The following is a 24,107-nucleotide window of genomic DNA, read 5'->3' as shown; positions in this document are numbered from 1 at the left end:
TCTCCCTAGAATATAATCCTGGAATTTGATTCAAAAGCAATGATGCTCAACTTTCAAAAGCAGTTAGGCTGCAATATTTCAGCTAGTATGGTCCTATAAAATTTCCCAGATTTACTGTGGTGTTTACCTTGAAAAGCACTCAGTATACTTTTGAGTTGGACACAAGCAAAGCTTAATTGACAAGAGAAACCCATGAACAACAATCCTGGTAAAAATTACTTGTGAAGGGCAGAAAAATCACTACTATTAGAGAGCAAGGACTTACAGGAGCGATCACTGATGCCATCTATCCTGCAGGTGTTAGATGCTGCTCACCAAATGTTCTGAAATGTGATCTGACATGGCAAACAAACAATCCATCAAAGAACTAGGTCCAAGATAGACAGAAAAACTCTTGGACTCCAAGGCAGTAGACAGAAGAACAGAAAAAGTGACTTTGTCTTGACAGAGTGGAGTAGTGTACGCTGGCTACATTACAGTCATAACTAAGCTGTTAATCTGCTGATTGGTGTTACAGCACAGGAAAAGTTGTATGGGATCGTGACTTTCTCATGGGGGATAAAACTCACACCTCTAAACAAAAAAAGCAATTGAAAACCTGTGTCTGAAATCTGCCTGATATAACCCAAGTTCTTCTACATCAAGGGTTATCAGAGGCAATCCTCTGTGACTAAAAAAAATGCATCTTAGTATCTGCAACAGAAAGGCGCATGCATATTCCCACTGCGATGGGAAATTGGCATTTTTCTGTAATATTGTGGCAACATAATTCAGTGACCAATACAAAATTCCAACACAGGCAATTCTCTCTAAATCTGTAGCCTAAAAGATTAATTTCCAGTTTCTGCTTAAGATAGAGGAATAACTTAACCAAGAGGCATGTTACATCCATTGTCTAGGTAGTTTCACTGCATTCTTATTCATTAATTTTCTTGATAAGATCAAGAAAGAAAAGTTAAAAAGCAAGAGTCCTTGCTTTGAGATGAGCTGATAATTTAATTAAATTTCTTCTCTTCCATCTGAATTGTGTTTGTTCAGGAGAGAGCTAAGGGCCTCCTATGATTTTATTTTATCAAGACAAATCCCTTTGCAGACCTTCAGCTTGCAGATCAGGTTCTGCTTAATAGGATTCCAACAAATTTAAACCAAATGTGATGCACTCTGTAGGCTTTTCACTACCACACAAAGAAAACCTTCCCTTTCAGTGAACAGATCTTAATAAAAATGTATCTTGAAAAAGAATGAGGGAACAGTATTTGCTTCCTAATTGGAAGTTATATAGTTGGTTCATGATGACAAGTTTTGTACAGAAAGAATGTAATTATAAAGAATGGGAAGAGAAGGATTTTGAAGAGAGGTCAGTCAAGCTTTAAATGACTCATTTATAAAGCTTCAATAACCTTCTGTGGTACAAATGGATACTACTGAACTCCCAGCTGGCATCACGAAAAACATTTACAGTAGCTTCTTTGATTTTTTTTTTTTTTTTAAAGGAAGTTTCTGCATCTGTGGCAGAGAGGCTGAATTACTCATCTGGGGAAGGAAAAAAAATTGCAAACTTCCAAATGTTACCATAGGCCTGGAGGTCAGTTCTGTTGTGTGGGTTATGACAAATGAAGCATTAGAACGTAAATCAAGAACTGCTCGAGCAATATGCGCAAGTGATATTGGATCACTGGGAAACTGCACTAATTTTTCAGCATGCGAAGACAGACAGTGATTTAGCATGTTGTATTTCAAATGGATGCGTAACAGGGAAGTTACACGTGATTGGAAACAAATGTCAATACCTCACTACAATTAGCTAGCTATTTTGATTTGAAATTTCTGCTAAAATGAGTGTAGGTCTAGGTATGTATGTCCATTCTCCTTTTCTTTCAATATGTTAACTATATTAAACAAATAAGCTTAATGATATTATCATTGGGCTCCTTAATCACTGAAAAACAGAGGAAGACTACTACTGAGACAAATTGCTATTATTTTTTATAGTTCTTCAATCCACTAGAGATGGTTTCAAACTAAGAAGGCCTGATGAAAAACATTGGAATATTTCAGAATCTAGCAGCAGCCACCAATTATTACTATTAATTTCTCAGAAGTCACAGAGGATGGGTAAAGTTCCAGGGAATGGAAAACAAAGTGTGGTACCTATCTTTACAAAGGATAAAAGGTGAAAGCTATTAGCCAGCCGGCCTTCATTCTCCACAGAATTACTGGAGCATAAATAAATCTGTCCATAAGCACCTAAAAGATAACAAGATCAGTAGTAGAAAATGTGTGTGTGTATGCAAGCACATATATTCATATTCCTCAAACCAGAAATGGCCAAAGTGTCATGCTACTGTAAAAGCAATTCAGCAAACTATCACACTTGAATGTATAATCAGTAACTTCACAGAAAAAAATAAATGAGTCTTCCTGCTCTACCAAGCACTAATGAAAATAAAGCTTAATTATAGTGTCTGTATTTTGGGCCTACATTCTAAAAAATACACTGAATTACTAGAATGAATTCAGAGGAGAGGAGAAAAAAAATGATGAGACATTAATGAGATGGCATATAAGAAAAACACTGGGAGATTTGGACTTATTTACATTAAGAAAGATGAGGGAGAATTTCCAAATACATACAATTAACCAAAATAAAAATACAGTAATTGCTCTTCATATTCACTAAGTAAAGAGCAAGAGGCAATAGGTTTTAATTGTAGCAAGAACATGGCTTTTTTTTTTTGTCTCCCCCCCCCCCCCCCCCCCATCTCTAGCTTAATTGTTACATACAGTTAAAAAATGCCATACAGAAACTATGGAATTGCTGGAGGTTTTTGAGGACAGGTAGACAAATAGCTACCATTTGTTAGGTTATCCAAGATATACCTTAATATAATAAAAAACCTCTTGTCAAAACCTAAATGCTCTACTCTGTAACGCAGAACTCATAGCAATTGCACCAAGTCACATCCTAACTCTGCTTTTAAAGAAATTCTATATATTTTTCACGCATGAAAGTACGATGCTCTTCTAGCCTAACTCACAAATATATCTTTATATATATACATACGCTAGACAGAGACATAGCATATAGTTTTACATTCACTGTGTTCTAAAGCTTTTCCCTCATCTGATAGTTGACTGTAGTTGAGACAGCCATTAGTGCTACTCAGCCTACATGCCAAATACCACTGCAGTCTGTGAGACATGAGAATTCCAAATCCCCAACTGCTATTGATACCTGTCCTTCTGAAAGATACAAATCCAAGGAAAACATAATTGCTTTTTAATAATTTCTGCTACAGTCAAAGACATTTTAATGCAACTCAGTTTAAATTTAAGAGTTAAAAAATTACTGGTTTTAACATTTTGTTTACCTAAGGTATTTTCTTAGTTCCCCCATCTGGCAATGGCAATAAGGCAAGCTTTTCCAAAAAGCTTAAGTGATTTCTCAGTTATAATCAAATGATAAATCAAGGGCTAAATATTATTTTGAGGTCCCTTCCTGTAAAGTTTCCCATTATTTCAAAAGCTAAGATAAAAACACAACTGAGTATTAATATCTCAAAACTATTATCTGTAGTGGAAATGAATAGAATAGAGAAGGTGGTCTACTAAATTGTGCAAAAACAACTGCAACAAAGTTCCTATTAAAAATATGTGCTGATACCACATTCTCTCTTTGATATTATTATATTTTGTTTCATTACTTTGTGGCATCATTCCTAAATTTTAGGAAGATGTCAAACAACTCGATGAACTGAAATCTCTATTTGATATAAAGTTAAGTATTTAATGTTTATTTCTAAAGATAAAGGAAATGGCACTCGAGAGAAAACTTATATATATTTTTAAACTAATTCCTCATAATGTATTCAGCTTGTGATATTTTAGTGATTTCTAGGTCAAACTTATCACCTGCTCTGTCAACAGGTGAAAAGAGCAGCTCTGGACAGAAGATGCGAACAGATCAAAAGGAAGAATCTTCTTAAATTTCCAAGATATTATTAAAAAAATGCTAATTATTATTGGAAAGATGACACTGGAAAAAAACCAAAACTTGTATGTTCATCTGTACTGCCAAGAGCTTTATTATATCACAGCGAGATCCTGCCAGTCACTTGGATAACTAAGGAGCTGTCATTACTGAAACACATCCTGGATACCAGAAAAACATCTGTCTATTTGACTTAATTCTATGCTTCAGAGCATTTTAAGATTAATCTTACCCTGAATGAAATAGGTTTACTGGGTTGACTCCCACACTTCCCTGTTCCATTATTCCTCCAGACCTGAGAAAGCCTTTGTCAGTTTGCTCCACTAGCACTCAGGCACAACACCTGCATGCCTACCAATTAACAGCAAAAGGTTGTGTTATACTTTGTGGAATCTAAATAAGTATTTAATTTAAAAATGCAACAGGAAGAAAAGGCTTGATACAACTAGCCATTAGTCTGTGCCAGCATTTTCCCATCTGCACCATAAGCCCTGTGGACCACATGCTGTAAGCCTTGTTACGAAAAGTGTGTCCACTCACAGGGCTGCAGGAGGGACGAGAAGAGGCAGCAATGTGTTCAAGTGACCTGAACCAGCAGACACACAATCCTAATGACAGAGCTCTTACTGCTACGTATGCTGACCAAGAACAAGCTTACATAATTTATTCTCAGGGGAGCTGAAGTACAACTTCATGGTGCCAGTATGAATGAGCTATTCCGCCTTTGTCAATTAATTACTATGCAGAGCTCAGTAATTGTGGTCTCTGTCCTCCATCCTTTGAAACTTCCTGGAAAACAGAGGGAGGAGGGAGAAGACCTCTGAAACACCTGCATGTGGGGGTAGGTAACAGGCTCAGAGAGCCAAGAGGGTATAATTCACTTTTTCTGAATAATATCTTTCTTCTGTCTTAAATAGCTGAAGGAAAACGTATGCTCAGTTATTACAAGAATGTATCTGAAATGTGATAAACAATCAGCTACCAGTAAAAAATCAGAACCAAGTGGCACAGAAAGCTTTTCTAAAGAGCTATATACATATGCTAACTCAATTTACAGTGAAGAAAAATCCTGCTGCACAGTTCAGAGCTTATGAATAACCTTGTCTCATGCAATAAAGGTGGGTTGTTCAGAATCTGTGGATATACAGACTCTCTCTCCCTTTATCCTGCCTGGCACCATATCTCCCCTCTTCTCTTTACTGGTATGTATCAGCATTTTTCTTTATTGGTCTGCAGTCAGAAACATGATGTATCACACACTTCTCATTCTTGAAACAGATTCCACCCATAACGGAAGACAACATTCAGCTCTGTATCAAAAGGCACTTGCAGATTATTAAAAACAAAAGAATTGCAGAGATTTCCATGGGAGCAGATTAATTTCTTGAGGACAGCAAGTCCACTGAATGTTTAAAGCAAGTTCTCTTATGAGGCAAAGATGAGAGTCTATGTTTTGCCTGGCTGCACTGCATTTCGGTAACTCGCAGTCGTATATTGCTGCTGTTCTGTCTTCAGGTGCAGAGCAACTGAGTATCGCATCAATGTTCCATTTATTTAGTCAAATCCTTTTTACATAATCTCACACTAAATGTCAGTATGACACTTTTACTAATCAGAGAGGGGTTAAACTGGGGAAAGGTAAAAATGGAGCATACTGCTATCGACTGGATCCGACTCATTGTTCATGTAGTCCAGCATGCAGTCCCCATGAACATCCAATACCATGTGCCAGAAAAGGATATGTACTGCAGACTGAAAGATTTCACTTTAAACTACTGGAGAGAGAGAATTTTGAAGGGTAAGATCTGAATGTTCTAAAATGCAATGTGGATGTTCTTTTCAAGCACAGAAATATCCACTCCGTCTTAGAAGCTTACTCAGTTTGGCATGAGTGACAACCTGGTGCAAAAAGTTTCTCAGACATCACCTTTGTCTCATCAGGATGTTGAGAACCCCCATTTACAAAACCTGTGCATCTTCATAACATGTGCAGAATTACAGACCAACAAACTATGAAGTGAGACTTCTCCCACAGCATGAAGCAAGTAGCCTTTCCTGGTGAGTTTATCATGCAGGTTTTGCCAATTATTAAAAGCAAGCCGTGACAGGTAAAAGCAGGAAGAGAATGCCTGGGGAACAGAGATTTGTATAAAGGTTAGAGGCAGCACGGGCAATATTGGTTGCAAAAGCAATCAGGCAAAGACAAACACAAAAAAAAAAAAGACGATTACAACTAACTACACACAACATACTACATGACATGGATGAAGACTTAAAACAGTCAGACATTTTAACACTGCAATAGCAATGGGTACTGAATACATCATCTGCATACCACCACAGTAACATGGAACTGAACATCAACACAACAAAGGCATATTACAGCAAAAACGACCTCACAACAATCTCCCAGTCCACTTTTTAGGAAATAAATTTCTCATTCAGGTTTGTTTTTTTTGTTATTTGGGGTTTTAAAAAAATTTAATACTTTTACTGCTTTCTGAACTAACTTTAATGCTTAGCGAAAAATCTAGGTAAATTTAAACTGCTTGAAGTCTGTATTGCGATTGGTCTTTAATGACTACACGCATCCAGCTCGTATAAAGGAGGACCCTGAGCATGTCTGGTTGGGTATAAAACACCGGCCATTTAGCTGTGTAAATATGGTGACATCCCAGCTAACTACAGTCCTGGTGCCTGCTGAGTTCCTGTTTTTTCTTGTTTCCTACTTTGCTCTTGGAAAATAAAGAGTTTAAACCTCAGGCTTCTACTATCAAATGCAAGGTTTCATTTTGGAGGATTATAAAACAGCAACAGGCAGGGGTGATGACAGGAAAGACAAGATTAACAGAAGGAAGGAAAAGATGTTGCTGAATGGAAGGACAAGAAAAGAGAGAGGAAGCTGCCTGTTTTACACACATGACAGCAGCTAGTCAGACAGCAAATAACAGCTGCCACTCAGCAATACTTCTGTCTCCTTGAAAGAGATATATACTAGCAGCTGCCACGAGGAAAAAGTAGTTTAGTTCCTCTACAAACTGTATTTACTGGTTCCTTTCTCCCATTTACATTAAATATATGACTTAAAACTAATATCACCAGTATTCACTGGGTATAAAGCCTTTCAATGCTCTCAACTTTAACAGTGATTTCTGCATATCCTGGTCTTTTTCCACTAGCAAAATGTGCTGGAGAGCTACAGAACTATAATGACACATTTAAATATAATGGATCTGAAATAAGTCTGCCCTGACAACTTTACCTATCTACAGATGAATGATTGAAGATGAGAGTCCCAATATTTTCAAGAAGAGACATCTGACTGTACAGTAGTTCTTTCCTGCTTGTAATGAGACTAGAAGGCACAGTTGGATATCTTGTTAAAAAAAAAAAAGCCCACAAAAATCCAAAGTCTCCACAAACATCATTAAATTAATAGAAAAAAATAGGGCTCAGAAGGAAGGCATCTAGTCCACTCCTTTTGCCATCAGTATAAATCACATCTCTGTAATTCCTGGCAGATGGCTGTATCAGCACTTTTTAAAGACTTCCAGTGCTGATGTGTTGCAGTGTTATATTATCCCCAGGAACATATTACAGTGTTTTACTTTTTTCTTTCTAAACAGTATTTCCTAATACTACTCTAACACTATTTTCTAATGTCCAGATTGAAAATGCAATTTAAATCTAAATACCTTCTGTTCCATCTCCCATGGACATGGAAATCCTGGGGTTTTTGCCTCTAACTCTTGGAACAGCCTTTGACACTATTTAGGTTACACTGCTGTCGTGTCTCCCCTTAGTCTCTTCAATTCCTTCTCTCTTTCCTCACAGGTCATGTTTTCCTGAAGCGTAGCACCGAAAAATGGTCAAAAGAGGTCTCACAGGTCAGCAATGACAGCGATCACATGGAGCATGTTTGTTTGGGGTAACACATGAAGAGAACTTTGTAGGTAACTCTGTATAATGCTCTTATTTTGTTTGTGTTGCATATGATCAACAATATCGATACAAGAGTAAGAGTAAATAAGAGTATTGTCAGGCCTCAGACAGAATAAATATCTAGGCTGAATTTAGGCCAAATTACTCGTTCTGTGAAGAACAATATAGACAGTTTTGTTTGCTGTCAGAATGGTAAAAAAAATAATCTAAAGAGTAGTCAAATGGTGGATATTTTCCTGCTATTTTTAGGAACAGTATAATGAAAATGCAGGCACCAGTTTTCTTCAGTGATACAATTACGTGTGAGATGGCAAGAGCATTTTACTGCAAAAGTATATATTTTAATACAAGTAAAATGCAAATGCATGCAGAGAAGCACAGTATGTGCAATAATATAAAAGTGGAAGACTTCTGAGCATTGCTCAGCCTGTTAGCTCTCCTTCCATCTGTAACAGCCCCAAGGCAAATATTTCAGTTTCCTGGGGGTCTTCAACATTCTGTATCCAGAGTTTAGTTGTGCCAGCAACTTACAAAGCACTATGAATGACGCAGTATTTTGCAATTCTACTTGTCATGGTTACACACAGCCTTCCCAAAGATCACCCCAACTCCGCTTCTTTCAGCAGCTGACATTCTGAATTGCTTTGACCGCAGCAAAACTTACTCCTAGCTAGGCTATGCTCGCAGACCCCAGGACTGCTGCGTCAGCCCCAGCAGAGGCAGACGTTCCTTAGCTTGCACCTTCAGGCTTTGCTAAGCAGCCAGCTTTGCTCCCGTCAGGCAATTAGCATGCCACAGCCCATAATAGCTTTCTTCAAATTAATGTACTAATGACACATGGTGGAATATTTATCTAAGTTATGTTATCTCCTGGGAACATTTCAATAGTCTTCAGCACCTAAGCAGATGTAGCCTTAGGCAGAACTGCTGCTCAAAGGGAATATTATTTAGGAAATATTTAACTATTTGTGCTCTTTTGTGTTTGCTGTGTCAAAAGACATGAAAAGACTAATATAAGAGCCTGATCACTATATAACCTGTTCACACTAACACACTACATATGATATCAAAATAATCTAATTAATTACTCTTGATTGAAATGTAAGCATGAATAAAATGAACATTTCTCTATTCAAGTTACTGAAAGAAACGAAGGATCTTCTGTCAGTTTCACCAGCAATTACTTGTCAGGGAAAAGGAATAAATTCACCCCATAGTTTCCAGGCATACTAACATTTGTTTCAAAACTGTGCCAACAAGGTTATTTACAAATTACCATTCCTCAGAAAATGACAATAGGAAGCAGCCCACCGTCCAGAAATAAATTTGTATCAAACAGAGCTTTTCTGTGCGGCCCACCACATTCTACCAGCACTAAGCTATACACTGCAGATATTTCACTCCTTCTGGAGTGGTGACACTCATAGATCCAGATGGATAAACAAATGGCCAAAAGAGTAGAATCAGAATAAAATTCCTAGCCAAATAATATCAGCTTACTTAAACGGTAACTTAATTTCTACTATATATGTATATTGCAAAATCTTCAACAACACTGTGATAACACCCTGCTTTCAGCATTTATAAGCCAATTATTTATTGTATCACTTCATATTCTATAGAGATGAGCTGCTAACCAGTCATTGTAAACGATAAAGAAAAATTAAAAGATGAAGTCTACTGGACTGTCATGCAAATCACTTCGTGCTGATACACAATATATTCAAAATAGTTGCCACCTGCCTCCTTCCAAAAAGGATAACACTGTTTTGTTTTGCCTTTTTAACAATTTGTCTTGTTTCAGCCACAGCTCAAATTTTCACCTGGTCATTTCACACAGGCACTGTAGAAGTGTCCAGACTTCTAAAGGCTGGACCCATATCTTTCCTACTAAGCTCAGACAGACATTCAACTCTGGAGAAAAAATAATTTAAAAAAATCCAAAAAACCTGAAAATTCAGTCACCTACATACTCCTATTGACATTTCCGTTTTGACTAAGTGACAAGTGCCAATGGTGGCAGGTGACAACTTTGAATTTTGTATTTAAAGCTCTGACTGTACATTGATTCTATTTAAAGCACTGAATTTATAAAGATAATGAGCTTCAATATTGCCCGTGTTACCACAGACCCATCACCCTCCTAGAAATGAGCAGTTTGATCATTCCTGGTCAAACCCCCCATGATTAGAGCACCTCCCTGTGCTGCCAGTATTGAGAACAGGGACTGTACCGTCCGGCGTTGCCTGCTGACGGGGTTTTTTACATTTGACGTAATCGTGGTCAACTGGAGTGGCTGTGTAAGGTGGGGATGTCAGACCTGGACCGGAGGATGAGGGCAGGGAAGTCCCAGGGCCCGGCACTGTTCCGGCTGAAGAGTGTGAGTCTTCATCAATCATGCAAGCTTTTTCCCTGGGAGGGATGAGAGAGAGGGGAAAAAAAAAAAAAAAAGTGTTTAAAAGCATTAACATATGAGGGACATATCCAAAGAACAAAAGGAGACTACATGTTCTTATGACATTTCCTATACGGTAATCACATCTTCCTAACAAATTCTAAATAATGGGTTTTTAGTACAAGTTATATTCCTCCCCTGTCACTGGTCAACAGTAAAATATTCTTTATTTTGTAGCTGTTAATGAGACAAATTATAAGGACTAAAGTTTCTTACCCTTTAAAATAAAGGCCCTTTGCTTTCGCATTTGTTAACAGTTGATTTAAAAATTTTATTTTATTAATAAATACAGTGGCTTCAAAATGGATCACAAGATCAGAATTGTTCTATATTGTTCCCTTCCCATCTACACTGTGCCAATTATTGAGAAGATCTCAGAGTGGCATACAATCTCACTGCTCGTGATACCTGAAAACTGCAAATATTAGAATTAATTCTAATCACTTTGTTTGATTTCTATTTCATTCAGGTTCATTTTAATAGTTGTAATAAACTATTATAATTACAGTAGTTTATAAGTATGCTTTCAGAGGATACTCCTGGAAATCAGCACTCACTTTTCTGCAACTTTTGGGGTGTTCTTCTCCTCACCCCTGGCAAACGGTCCCTCAGAAGCTTCTTTCATGAAACTAACTAGTATCTCTGCATCTACTCCAGAGTCTGGTTTCCCCACAAGTTTCAAAATAGAAGCATGAAGTCGAAAGTACACCTAGAAAACACCAAAGTCCATTTGGTCAGTAGACAATTCACAGCTCTGCAACCTATTACAAATTGTCTCTTCTCTGTAGAAACTGCAGGAGTCAGCAAAGACAGTCATCTGTTACCTGGTCAGTCCTACTCAGCTCACCCAAATAGGACACTTCCTGCCTTTGAAAGCTGCTTGTAAATGACAAGGTCTGAATACTGTAAAAATTTTATAACTGCAACCTACAGAATACAACAATGAAAGCAGATTTAGTCTACTTGGAAGCAAGTCTTCACTGGATATGTTCCAGATCCACTATTACTAGACAGCACGGTGAAAGCAAAGGTGTTAAGACTACTATTCCAACTCATGCATGGACTTATGCTTTCATAGGTGAGACGCTTGTGAAACCTAGCCACATCTGATTTTGATAAAAACCGACTAGTGAACTGTTCAGCGAAATCCAGAAGTGGAAATTCTGCCTGTCTGTCCTATACTGACTGTGTACATAAACTGTCTTTAAAGCAAAGCCAGCCTGAATAACAGACTCCATTTCATTCTCCAAGTTAGTCTTGTACATGTTCCAGATGCAGAGCACCATATGCATACACCTAATAACATGAACCATTAATAACTGCTATTCCATTATCAGTAGAGAATGAGGTTTTCAAGCCTACGTGTTTAACTTCCTTTACCTCCAACGCTTCCATGGCAAGTTCTGGTGGATTATGGTAGTGAATCTTCTTTGGGTATCGGGCAGCCTCCTCATGCAAGTAATGACCTGCCTGTTTGTAATGAAGCAGATAGACAACAGGAGGCTGTTTCTGCTTCTCGGCAATCTTTCCCAGCATGTAGTGAATAAGCCACTCCTCTTCATCGCCGTCTCCCTCGCAGCGAGATGCTGACGTAAAACACAATTTGGCTGTCTCCAACATACTGTCGCGACGCTCTTCCATCTGTGATCGAACAAAGTGTTGAGAATACACGAATTCACTGTGGCTGGGATTCTAAAAATACATTCCTGCATATAAAAGTGCATAAACAAGGTACATCATTTAAAGTATTTTTGACCTAAAAGATACAGAACATATCCAAGCGATCAAATACATCCTGATGACCTGCAATATGTTTATGGATAGGTTTTTGTTCATTCCAGTCACTGCTGCACAAGTAACCAAAACAAAACAGTAAGACAGAAGTTTAAGAACATGCATATAAATACAAATCCAATAAATAACAAACCAATATATATGTCTACAAAAGTAACGTTACCACTTCTTCAGTGCTTTAATTATCACTTCAAAGAAAAAAAATTATTTGTTTTGTTCTGCAACTAAAGTCTTCTAGAGCCACTATGGACCACAATCATTTGTGAAGAAATCTATTTCATCTTGCTTGCAATGCATCTAAATTTGAGCTGACTATGGCAAGAATACTTTTTTATTTTCCCCCCAAAGAAATTAAACCCAGCAACATAAATTAAGGTTAGCCACCAATAAATTCACATTAAAAAGAACTAGGTCAAAAATGCATTAATATAACTTTCTCTCTTTGAAAAATAAGTTTAAAAATTTAAATTGTTGAGTATAACAGTATCCTAAGCACTTGTTGCACTTCAAGAACTACAACATAGCCTTTCCTTTCCTAAATATTTTTTGAGAAGAGAATAATAAGGTTTTTATGTATGAGGAGCATAGTCCTGAAGAGATATATCAGATGCAAGACCCATCACCTTGCTGTAAATACATTCTCCTGGAAACAAAGGATGTTCCCAATACTGTTCTCTATAGTTCAACACTACAAGTTTTTATAAATTACAGCAGACGCTCAGGAGCAGCACTTCTAAGTCAGAATAGTTAAATCAGAAACATAGCTTGCTGGTCCAAAAACACAAACAAAACATTTCCCCTAGCAATTCTTATCACTGTCAAAGACTATTTAGAAGTGTTCATTTTGTCTTAGCAATAAACTTCTTAATAACTCTAACTTTTTCATCATCACCATGCATAAAGAGCTAATGAATTTATAACAAGTTTTTCTATGAAAATTCTATCAACCTCCTCATTTTAATCTATTGTTTAAGTAAATAGCCCAAAACCACAGAAAAGGTGGAGGATGTCTTTAGATACAAGAGATGACATAAGGACACAGATATCAGAGTAATTCTTGATCTTTTCACTATTTAAATATGTATACATTTCACCTTTTCCTGGAAACACCCTATGACATTTACAGAAAGGTAAGGTAAATATAATTCCCCTTTCCAGAAAGTTACAATAATTTTGTTTCACATTTGAAAGATAATTCAAAGATCAGGCTCAAACTAATTTTACATACGAAAAAGAAAGGAAAAAACCCTTTAAATACTGCTTGACACCAGCAGCTTATATGAGTGAATATTAGAATTCCCAATATTACTAAGTAACCATACAGCCTAGTATGTGGTGTGTGTATATATATATATTACATATATAATACGTAAATATTTAATTTTAAGGGTTATTACATTCAAAAAGAGAATTTAAAATACTTAAAATGTCATACTGCTCTCATTTAGATCCCACCTGCTGCACAACTTCAGAGGGGAGTTCTGATTTCCACTGCTTAAGCTGTCGGGATGCAAAAGAATGCAGGGCATAGGAAATGGTGCCGTACTCGATCCACAAGGAGAGATTCGAGCTGTCAATCTCTAGGGCTCGCTTGAAGCAATTCAAGACAGGAGTAGAGTGCTTCCAGATTGGGCCATCACTTTTCAGTTCATTAGAGTTCAACTTGTCCTGAATGCGACTTGCCCGAGCCAGAGCCATGCCAGCCCACGAATCAAACCTATGCAAGCAAGGACACAACACGTGAACAATTTCCCCCTAAATATTACACTGAATGGCACTGACAAGATTCATTTTGTTATACACACAACTTTCACATCCTTTCATCATACACTCTCTGAAAACAGATTTCTCGCCTCCTCCTCTCAAGCGGGACAGAGGCTGTATAGCCTAAATCATACTGATTTTATTAAAAATTATTTCCTAATAAAGGACTGTCCTCAGTAAGTGTTAAACATGAAAAACAGATGAAACAACAAGGTTTATTTGACGTGCAAAAATGGCATATCTATACTTCTAGTGGAAGCACTCCCACTGATTTATTTTCTCAGTAACTGTCCAGTCCTGTGTTTATTAGGTCACGGACAATACAGTCTGAACAGTATTTTTCACAGTCCATAATCTCACATTAGTATCTAGGGTCAACAGCTCTGAAATTTTTCAGTTCTACCGTGATTCTAACACCAAAGGAATAATCATAATGTTCTCACATTTTCGCTTGTAGTTTCTTGCTAATTTCAATTGAAAACCCATTTCTGGATCAAGTGACCTCAATAGTCAGATTCCCGAGGGGAGTGAAAGGGGAACAGTAATACAGATATTTTAAGAAGTAACATCTCATATGACTGGGGAAAAATACTATGCTACCACATAAAGCATCTCCTGAGCAACAAAATGTCACCCATTAAAGTATATATGCATTCCACTGTCATTTAGTTATGAATTTAGGTTTTAAAGTATCAAAAATACAGAAAAATGGGGGGATTTTTCTGTAATTTATCAGACTTCAAATAAAAGTTTTAGCAATCTGCTAATCACAGTTCTCAGACTAGAAGATTCAATAACATTAAACTACAGCTATTTCCTCTGGAGATTTCACATGTAAAATTGCTCTGTGCTTTCACCTTCCCTTTTGTCTGCGTGATGTGACTAGATTTAGAAATAGTTTTCCTGTCTCAAGTCTTTCAAACTAGGGTATTTGTTACTGATGCTGATTTAGCAGCTTCAAGGAGAATTAAAATGATAGCTATCATCTAAGATGCAAACTTTATATTTAATCAGAAAATGTAAAGGTTATTTAATTCATTTAAGAAGACCTATTTAAAACATGTTTTATTTTTAAGATAAGAGAGCTTAAATCTTGGTGGTATATTTCAGTAAGTTGTAAATTCTCATGGAACAGGGTGGTTTAGTTTAAATATCACTTAAATTCTCTACTTGAGCTCTGTTCTCTAAGTAATTCTCCGGCAGCAAGATCAAAAATTTTAGAAAGAGGTCAGCCTTAACAGTTAATTCACTAAAGAATGCTATTTGTGCTATAGATTATGCTATTAAACAGTGACATTTTTCATTCCTTATCATGTATGAATGCGCCAAAACAAAGAACAAAAGCGGCAAAACATAAATACTGATTTGGTCCTTGCCGTTCTCAGTTATACTTGATTTTAATTTTGCCCCCCCTCCTTTCTGGTTTTGGTTTAGATTTAAAACCAATCAAATATTTAACACTAGGTTTTGGTTTTATGGTTTGTTTGTTTCGTTGTTTTTGAGATGCCCTTAATTATACAATCTACCTATGATAATGGATTGGAAATGGGCTTGTTTGTTTGTTTTAAACTCCTGAAACAAAAATAAATATCTTTTGTTGTCTGTTCTTCAATACTGAAAGAAGTGAGAAGAATGAATGATGTGCAGCTGGATTCAATAATACTGACCTGTTTGGACAAATACAAATGTCATGCATGTAAAATTTAATGGCCTTAGACTGTTCTTTATTCTTGAAATGATAGTCTGCCAGAAGATAGTATAACTCAGTCACCACTGGTGGAGAATAGTCTGCACCGTCCGGGAGAGACGGTGCCTGAAAATAAAAAAAAGTAAAGGTTCATATTAAACAAAATGTTCATATTAAACAAGATGTTCATATTAAATGTTTCTTCCTTGCAGTGAAAGTAGCCTTTTCATGACAGAATATGAAGGTACTGAATATGAAGACAGTGAAAGCATTCCACAGAAACACAGAGCACTTTCAAACACTAATGAACATCTCATACTGACTCCATATTAATCAATATCACGTCTTGCCATTCCAAGATTAAAAGCTTTGGTGGTGTCATTCTTATTTCATTTAAATGCAATTACCTGAGGAAATCCAACACCATGGAATAAATCACTCCCCTAGATATGGCAAAGTCAACATAAAAATAACAACAATAAATTTTATACCTTTCATTGTTTTTTAAAAGCAATTAATTATACCTTGCTGCATGTTCCCTCAATATAGGCAGATACAGTATCTAGGCTCAGCATAGGCTTGTCTGTTCGAGGAACAATTGTAGCAGTCTTCTTCAAAAGGTTGGCCAAATCGGCAGACACAGTACTGGTTTTGTAACTATCAAATTCTGGAAGAGTTTTAGGCTTAAAATATTCAAACATGAACAAAGCATCTTCCCATGTTAAATCAACCTGAAGAAGAAGGTAGATGAGAGGGGAAAAAAAATTATCTCCAATTCCAAAATTCAAAAGCCTACTAACAATGAGTTTCTATGGCTTTTCTAGTTCTTAAGAACAGACATATTACCCTAACAGGGAACAAATTAAATCTCTGCTAGACTAAGTTTTTCTCCTTTTACTGTTCATCTTATTCCTTACAGTTAATTTTACCTCTGTATTGAAAATAGGGAAGTTGCATTACTAAAAATCAATTTGCCTATGATTTCAATAAGAACTTTTTCATCCAAATGTAACAGATGGGATTTTTCTGGGTGGAGGGTAATTTCCTTATGCTTCCCTTTTTCTTAGTTATTCCCATTTTCTCATTATCTTCACTTTCTAACTGGTAAGTTTAAGAGCTAGAATTCACAAACATTCAATGAATAATAACATAACAGTATTTGTGTATTTAAAAAGCTCTGTTCAAAGGAGCCAGACAATTGTTTTACTTGTATGAAACTGTTTTTCATTTATAATTCTGTGATTACTTGCATTTGGTAAATGCAAAATCAGCTGAGGTTTTTGAGTAAAATCAGTGATGTTTCAAGGCAGAGGATTGCTGACCTGCTTTTTCTGTGCCTTCCTTAACACTACAACCCTCTTCCCAAGGCACTGTGCAGTTGTTCTTCTCCCAAACTCAATTGAATCTCACACATTTCTCATAAATAGCTACCAGATAGTTACCATCATCAATTTCAAAATAAGCAATAATATAATTTACTTGGATAATTTTTAACAGTGACATTTTTCACATTCATAAACTGCAAGGTTGGCTGCTAAGTTTTCTTCTCTCAAGCTGACTTTTTTCCTCTCTAATTTTCCTCAAACTGGGACTTCTTCTCTGTTGAAAACAGAAAAGTTATGGCTCAATAAAATAGATTTGTCAATAGTTTCAAAATGGCAGATTACTGTGTGAAAGACTATGTTAGCATTTCATTTCAAATATCTGACCCTCTATATTCATAAAGGCTTCCTTTTTTTTTAAGTTAGTTTATTTTCTACAATATGTAAAATACATCAATTTTACAAGGAAATAAAAGTAATCTTTCTCCAAAATATATTAAGGTGCACTAAAACCAAACAAGAATGTATCTTTCATCACTTCAACACATTCAACATTCAACAATACCTCTCTTACCTGCTGTACTGAATGTTCTTCTAGGTACCTTGCTTTGCTTTTTTTGCTAGGGAAACCATATAAACAATAAAAACACTGTTCCAAGGCTGTTTCCAGCTCTTCTTTGTATGGATGAGTATCTTCAGAAGTGGACGCTGCGAGTTCTTTTTGTAGTACCTGAACCTACAACACCACAAATATAAATGGAAAAGTCATCTACAAGATTGCATTAAGTTACCTAGCTGTCTGAAGGCAGATGATGACAACGACGTTAAGGAACGACATGTATTTTCCCCAATTACAACCAAATATTACCCGTATTTATGTAAACTAGTCTCACACAAATCATTTCAATGGCACTGTAACTGCAATAGTGTTTTTATTTTTTATCTATGTAAATGAATGAACTCTTATCTTTAATCAATGAGATTAGATATCAGCTTAATGTTTCAGACTCAAGATCATTCAAATTTTTCCACTACACACCAAGTTGCTTCTGTGAAAATAAAAACTACAGTTTTCTTCACAGTCAATCCTGTGAATAAGAAAAAGGTACAGAAGAATCCCTGCCCTAATACACAAACATCAATTTCCTCTACATGAAAAAAGGAGATGGAGAGGACTTTGAGGAAAAAGAAGGGACAGCCAACACAAACCCAGCTAAAAGGGATACAGAATTGCACAGCATGAACAGTATCATACAGGTGGCTGCACACCAAGGAAAGTGGCCGGACTGATCCCAAATGACTAAAGACTGTAGCAAGTTGCTATCTTTAACTTCAACATCACAAGAAAAAGTATCCATTAGTAGCATATTTTGGAAGACACTGTTACTCTAATACATTAATTAAATAAAATTGCACCTGAACGCCAAAAGACAGAAGGTAATTCTTTGAAAATTTTCAGTAAGCTTCCTTAAAAATCAAACAAAAAAAGCACACATTGCAGGAAGACATTTCAAAGTCAATAGAAAAATGTTCACCAAGGGTAATCCGTGTAGTGAGATTTTGGATCTTTATTTCAAAAACAAAACAAACCCCACACTTAAGCACTGAGGTTTAAGAATCAATTCCAACATGTTCCACCATGAAACTTAAATTTAAAATGAAATGTGTAAGTAGAAATTACATTCATAATATCTAACACATCCAACAGCAATATGTCGTGTGTGTGTGTGCGTCCATTAGAAAAGCGCACCTGTTATGCCTAACAAAAACTCATTTGAGGTGGTAAAAGAGAAATGCTACTACTCTAGTCATCATTCAGGAGGCTGCAGGGTACAGAAAAATACCAAGTTCTCCACTTTGATTTGCCTCTAAAGTTTTAGGAAGCTGCATACTACCAGGAGAGTTCAATGAACTGGTTAAGTAATTTCCTTTAACTTTTCTCCTCTGATAAAAAGTATCAGCTTTCATTTATTAATTTCAGTAAGATCTGACTTCTCCAAACCAGCCACAGCCATGCCTCAACACACTGGTTAACTTAGGAGTTTCCTCAACTGAAATTTTGCAGTCATAAATTGAAAATGCAAAATATCCACCTAGTTGCAATTTGTGTAAAAGCTCATATGACTTTCACAGCACTTTGGCTGCCTCTTTATCACCATTTCTCATTTTTCAACATCTAGGATTGTAAACTCAATTATTTATGGATATGACGCGTGCTACAAGAAGCTTCTCATCATGATTGGCTTTCCTGACACTACAAGCACTGCACATCATCACAAGGCAAAATCCTGTCACTCCACATGACATTCCACAAGCAGCTTGTCTTTAAGTGCTGGGATTATATGATGTTCATTCTCTTTTACTCAGACAATCTGTGCTCAGAACAAGGTACCATTTATTAAGAGCCAAAACCCTGAAAAATAAGAGTAAAGACAATTCTTAGAAGGCATTTCAATGAAGTGCTGAGGCACAGCAATCATCTTTGAGTCACAGCAGACACCTTGTTTTCCACTACTTTTCCTGTAAGAATTTGTGAACAACGTTTGAAATTTATGAACAGTGTAGACAAGCAAGTTGAAAGGAAGATGTAAGCATCACTGGACACTGGAACAAAAGGGTGATATTGCTACTGTTGCAAACAAAACCACATCTAACACCACTAACAGAATTCTCACTCCAACAGTGTTCAAAACAATCTCCTGTGTTCTTATTCAGCTTTTAAATTCTTAGCAGTAACCCAGACTTGTTCTTAATTCAGACTTTGACTATCGCTAAAAGACTTAACTACGTATTAACATCTTCTTCTGCACATCACCTTCAGCCACAAGCAATACTATGTACTGGAGCAGGTAATTCACCCGCAGAGGGTGATCATTTAATACTAGTCTATAAAGCACACTTCTGTTTAACATTCTGAAGCTGCTGTTCTCTTCAAATAATTCATCCCATTTTATCTTTGTCTTTCCTTACCCTTCCAACACGCTCTTGTCTCTGAAAACTAAAAATACTTGTACTCAATAATATCAGATTTTAGTTTAAGAATTGGGCAATTCTGTCACTGAAAACTGAAGATTTTCTTCAAAGTATCTGATGACATTTGCAAAGACCTAGCTATAAATACATTCACAGCTCTCGATTACCAGGAGTTTATCCAGATTCACAGGGCAGACTATCAGACTTCCCAGTCTGTAGATACAGGCACACCACACACACACAATTCACATTCCTTACTTCAGAGCACTACATCTGAGGGCCAGCTCAAGCCTGGAAACAGGCTGCCTATTTTGATGAAGCACAATGCCTGAGCCAATAAGCCCTCTGGACCCAAGGTAGACCCGTACAGAGGTAGCTCAGGTGTGTCAGCGTTATGCTCCTAACACTAGGGAGACTGGGAGCAGGATGCAGAGATAATCTAATAGTCCTACTCTGAATCAGCCTCAGTTCAAACACTGTTCATTAGCTCCAGCCCTAGCAGAGTGAGCCGACTCCTGCAGAACCCCTCAGGCTCTCCGCGCCATCCATCCTAGCTGTCTAAATTACAGTCCTGGACATGCTGCCGCTCAAACGCCGAGCTAGATGGGGTCTGGCACTGAGCTGTAGCTAATAAGATCTAGGGCGTGCTGAGAAGGGAAAATAAGAGATTCCTGAGTAGCTCAATGCAGAACTAATCATGATTTTCTCTTGGCTGAAGGTAATAAACCTCAATGAAGTCAAGCTGAATCTGTAAAGTGCCATCAAAACATCCTTGTAGAGCACTGCCCAATGAATGCCACAGTACTGTATCATCTGGGTTCTGCCAACAGCCAGGCTATCCCAGACTGACACTACTCTGCACAGTGAAAAGCTGACCGCAGTTTGGTTTCTAAGCTAAGGATAAAGTGACGAAAGACCAATAAATAGAAATATTCTCCTTCAACCATGGGAAATTTCTTCTCTGGTTTAACAACTAGACACAAGGAATAATTTTTAAAAGGTCGACAATGAATGGGTAGCCCCTTTAATCCAATAATGCTATAGCGTTACTGCCCAGCCAGCCATTTCTGGAGCATATTAGATCTTTTAACATGCCCATCTGAACAACAGAGCAAAGAACTGCCTTCAGACACAGAGACGCGAAGGACTGAAGTAATTCTTCATTCTCATCATCTTTGTTCAACAGATGAACTCTACATGTATATTTGAAGTTACATTTAGTTAATAACATGAAAATAACAGAACTACTATTTTTCAGTCTGTGGTATAAAATCAAGGCAGATATAATCAAATAAGTCAAATTTATCAACAGCAGAACAGCCAAATACATCACAGTTTTAGGATGAAATCCAGGTAACATCACGTGGTCTACCAGCAATCAATACCGTTCCAGATGCATAACTGAGGACAGAGGATGGCCTGCAGATTTTTACTCTTGTGATTTGGAAGAAACAAGTAACTGAGTTTAATTGCAAAATGCAAAACTGAATTTTCCTGGCTGACAGTTAAGTACAGTTTTTCACTTGTTAAATAGTATTTACCTATATTGAAAATGTGCAAACTTTACATAACACTTGACAAATTCAGTTCTGTGAATTAAGTAACTTATTTAGAATCACTGAGACAAGATGAATATGGAATCCCACTGGGTTATTTTAGCAGCAATTTTAAAGAAGTAACACTAGAGTTTTTCTCAGCTTGTGAATGATGTACAGTACTATCAGATCACTTGGTTATTCCTACTTCCTTTTCAAATCCTAGGAAAAAAAATAAAGTCCTAGTGCAAGAAGCAAAACAGAGGAGGAAAATCAGAAGAAAACAACTATTCTTCCCGTGAGGGAAGTCCACAGATGAATGGGAATTAAGACAGGAAATAAAATGTTCTCAGGTTTACTTTCAATTTTATCTCAATACTCAAGAGTTCAATTCTATTAATCACTAGATTTTAGAAAACTGACTTCCAAACAGAGAACATAATTTTTCAATCCTAATGTTTAGGCATACTGTCATTCTTCTTACATTCACTGTTGTTAATTTTTCTTTTGTTTAATGTAAGAGTTCTCACAATCAAAACTTTTGAATATCATTTTGATTAGTGAACATAAATGAGCACGATTCTTCACTTCTTCTCTTCTTGAGAATAAATTACCCTTCAATGTATTTTTAAAAGCAAAGACTATACCCATTGTTCCACTTAAAGGTCACTAATACTTGAAACTTGGTCTCACAGTTTGTGATGACAGAAGAATGTCCTTAAATAATTAATTTTTCTTTATATGAATTTAAAACACTTCAAGCTTCATCTGAAAGCAAGTTACAGCATTTTTTATTTCTATAAAAAGTCCATGTACTGAGTTGCTGAGCTTTGCTGCCAGCTATCCACATCCCTACTACTAACTATCCACATCTCTGCTGCATCCATTTTTATATTTAACATCTTTGACAACACAATAAGGTATGTTAAGGATAATGACTCCACCCCTTTCAGCACAAATAAGACTTCCACCCAAGTTCTTTCTATATATTGAACTACCGGCATTTGTGTTCTGAAGAAAAACAAAACAACAATCAAAACCTAGGAAAAACTCTACAATGAACAAAATAAGTTATGCAATGCTTTACAAAAGCTTTGAAAAAACCTCTTGTCTGCATTTTTACTTCACGTGAATGATCAGATAATTCTTCAAAGGACAAGATTGTTAACTTTAGCAATATCTAAATTTTTCGTATCTTCAGAGGTGCTATACATTACAACGAATTCATGATAAACTCAGCATTTTTCAACAGAAAACATCTAAAATGGCTAAGTACGACACTGAGTATTTCTCTTTCCCTTTCCTCCTTCAGTGCATTATTTTAAATCCCTTTCATCCTTCTGTTATTGGACTGGGAGAAAAAAAGACAAGCAGACCTGAATACAGTTGAGGCTGATTAATAGCACACGGGAGGTAACAAAAGTTTGCATTGTCATATCATGCCTGTCTCATTTGTGCATAATTGAGTAGAATTCTGTTGCTAATACCATCAATTATGAGTGTTAAATCTACTTAACTGCAAAATCCTTATCAAATATTTGATCTCTGAGGAAATAAAGACATGGTATACACAAAAAACTGGTCTCTCTCAGGAAGAGCTACGCAACACTACTGGCAATCACTTTAACAGCATTTTTCCACTCATAATATTTGGTACTTATTTCTGGGGAATTAACAGGCTCATTCTCCATGGTATGGTTTGGTTACTTTCTAGGATCACGCTCCTTGTGGGGAACCAGAGTTACTTACTCCTACAGCAAACTGCTAAGTCCACTTGCTTTTTGTGCTCTGTGAAAGACCAAAGTGCACACCCACCAAAACGTGCTGCTGAGACGGCACGCACCTCTTGCCCAAAGTTTGCCATTTCTGTCCTGCCTACCTTACCTCCTGGTTGGAGGACAAAAGCCATGGTCACTGCTGGAATACTGGAGCAGGAAGCGTGCTCCATCCACACAGACAGCTCACCTCCCAGAAAGACATTTGAGAGATAAGCAGGAAAAACGGGATTTTCTGTTTTGTCTGTTATTTTTCCTGACATGCCTCATGCTCCCTCCCTCTCTCCCTCTCTAGCTAGCAGACTTGGGGTGATTGTTCACCATCAACAGTTGTGAATTTAGAATTGTTACTTTTAATTCTCAGAGGACAGCTGAAAATTAAGATATATTATCAAGTAAAATGTTATTTGAAAATTTAAAATAAAATTTTGAATTCAAATCAGAGTAAACCTTTGCTGCAAGCAGGGCAGGGATGTGGCTGAGCTACCAGACACAGAAGGAAAAGATAAAACTGGATATAGATTCAGTATTCAGGTATTCCCTTTCCACAGTCCACAAGCTGCAAGCAGTTTTATACGTTCACATCACCAAAAAAACCAACCAAACAACAACAACAAAAAACAAACAAACAAACAAACAAAACAAACCCAAAAACAAAAAAAAAAAAACAACCCAAACCACGAACAACCTCTGATTTTACCACAGGAAAGAATACACAATTACGATATTACCAGTCATCTGGATGAATGCAGATAAGCACCAGAAATTTTTATTAGCTTCAAACATTACCTCTGTTTATTTTTAAAAAGTAGAAGATGCATCTTCTGAAGCTAAGCACCAAAAAATCCAAGTTATTCAGCCTAAGTTTT

At 36.7% G+C, this 24,107-nt stretch overlaps 1 protein-coding gene across 6 annotated transcripts in view; it reads right to left on the bottom strand.

Annotated features, from left to right (window-relative positions):
• CABIN1 (calcineurin binding protein 1) overlaps positions 1–24,107 on the bottom strand; it is a 116,911-nt gene that overhangs the window by 72,779 nt on the left and 20,025 nt on the right. For 2 of the 6 annotated variants that reach the window (XM_086761305.1, XM_086761306.1), the window contains exons 20-26: positions 17,530–17,691; positions 16,158–16,364; positions 15,614–15,759; positions 13,638–13,899; positions 11,769–12,029; positions 10,946–11,097; positions 10,130–10,345 (exon numbers count right to left, since the gene is read on the bottom strand). In XM_086761305.1, coding sequence (XP_086617431.1) covers positions 10,130–10,345; positions 10,946–11,097; positions 11,769–12,029; positions 13,638–13,899; positions 15,614–15,759; positions 16,158–16,364; positions 17,530–17,691 — 1,406 coding nt within the window. The remainder of the gene's footprint in view (positions 1–10,129; positions 10,346–10,945; positions 11,098–11,768; positions 12,030–13,637; positions 13,900–15,613; positions 15,760–16,157; positions 16,365–17,529; positions 17,692–24,107) is intronic. The other 4 variants (XM_086761307.1, XM_086761309.1, XM_086761308.1 and 1 more) reach the window with 2 other exon arrangements.

The sequence above is a fragment of the Chlamydotis macqueenii genome, chromosome 17 (genome assembly GCF_036417535.1).
Source record: "Chlamydotis macqueenii isolate bChlMac1 chromosome 17, bChlMac1.mat, whole genome shotgun sequence".
In the NCBI taxonomy this organism is placed as follows: Eukaryota; Metazoa; Chordata; class Aves; order Otidiformes; family Otididae; genus Chlamydotis; species Chlamydotis macqueenii.
This window is presented reverse-complemented; position numbering and strand designations above follow the sequence as displayed.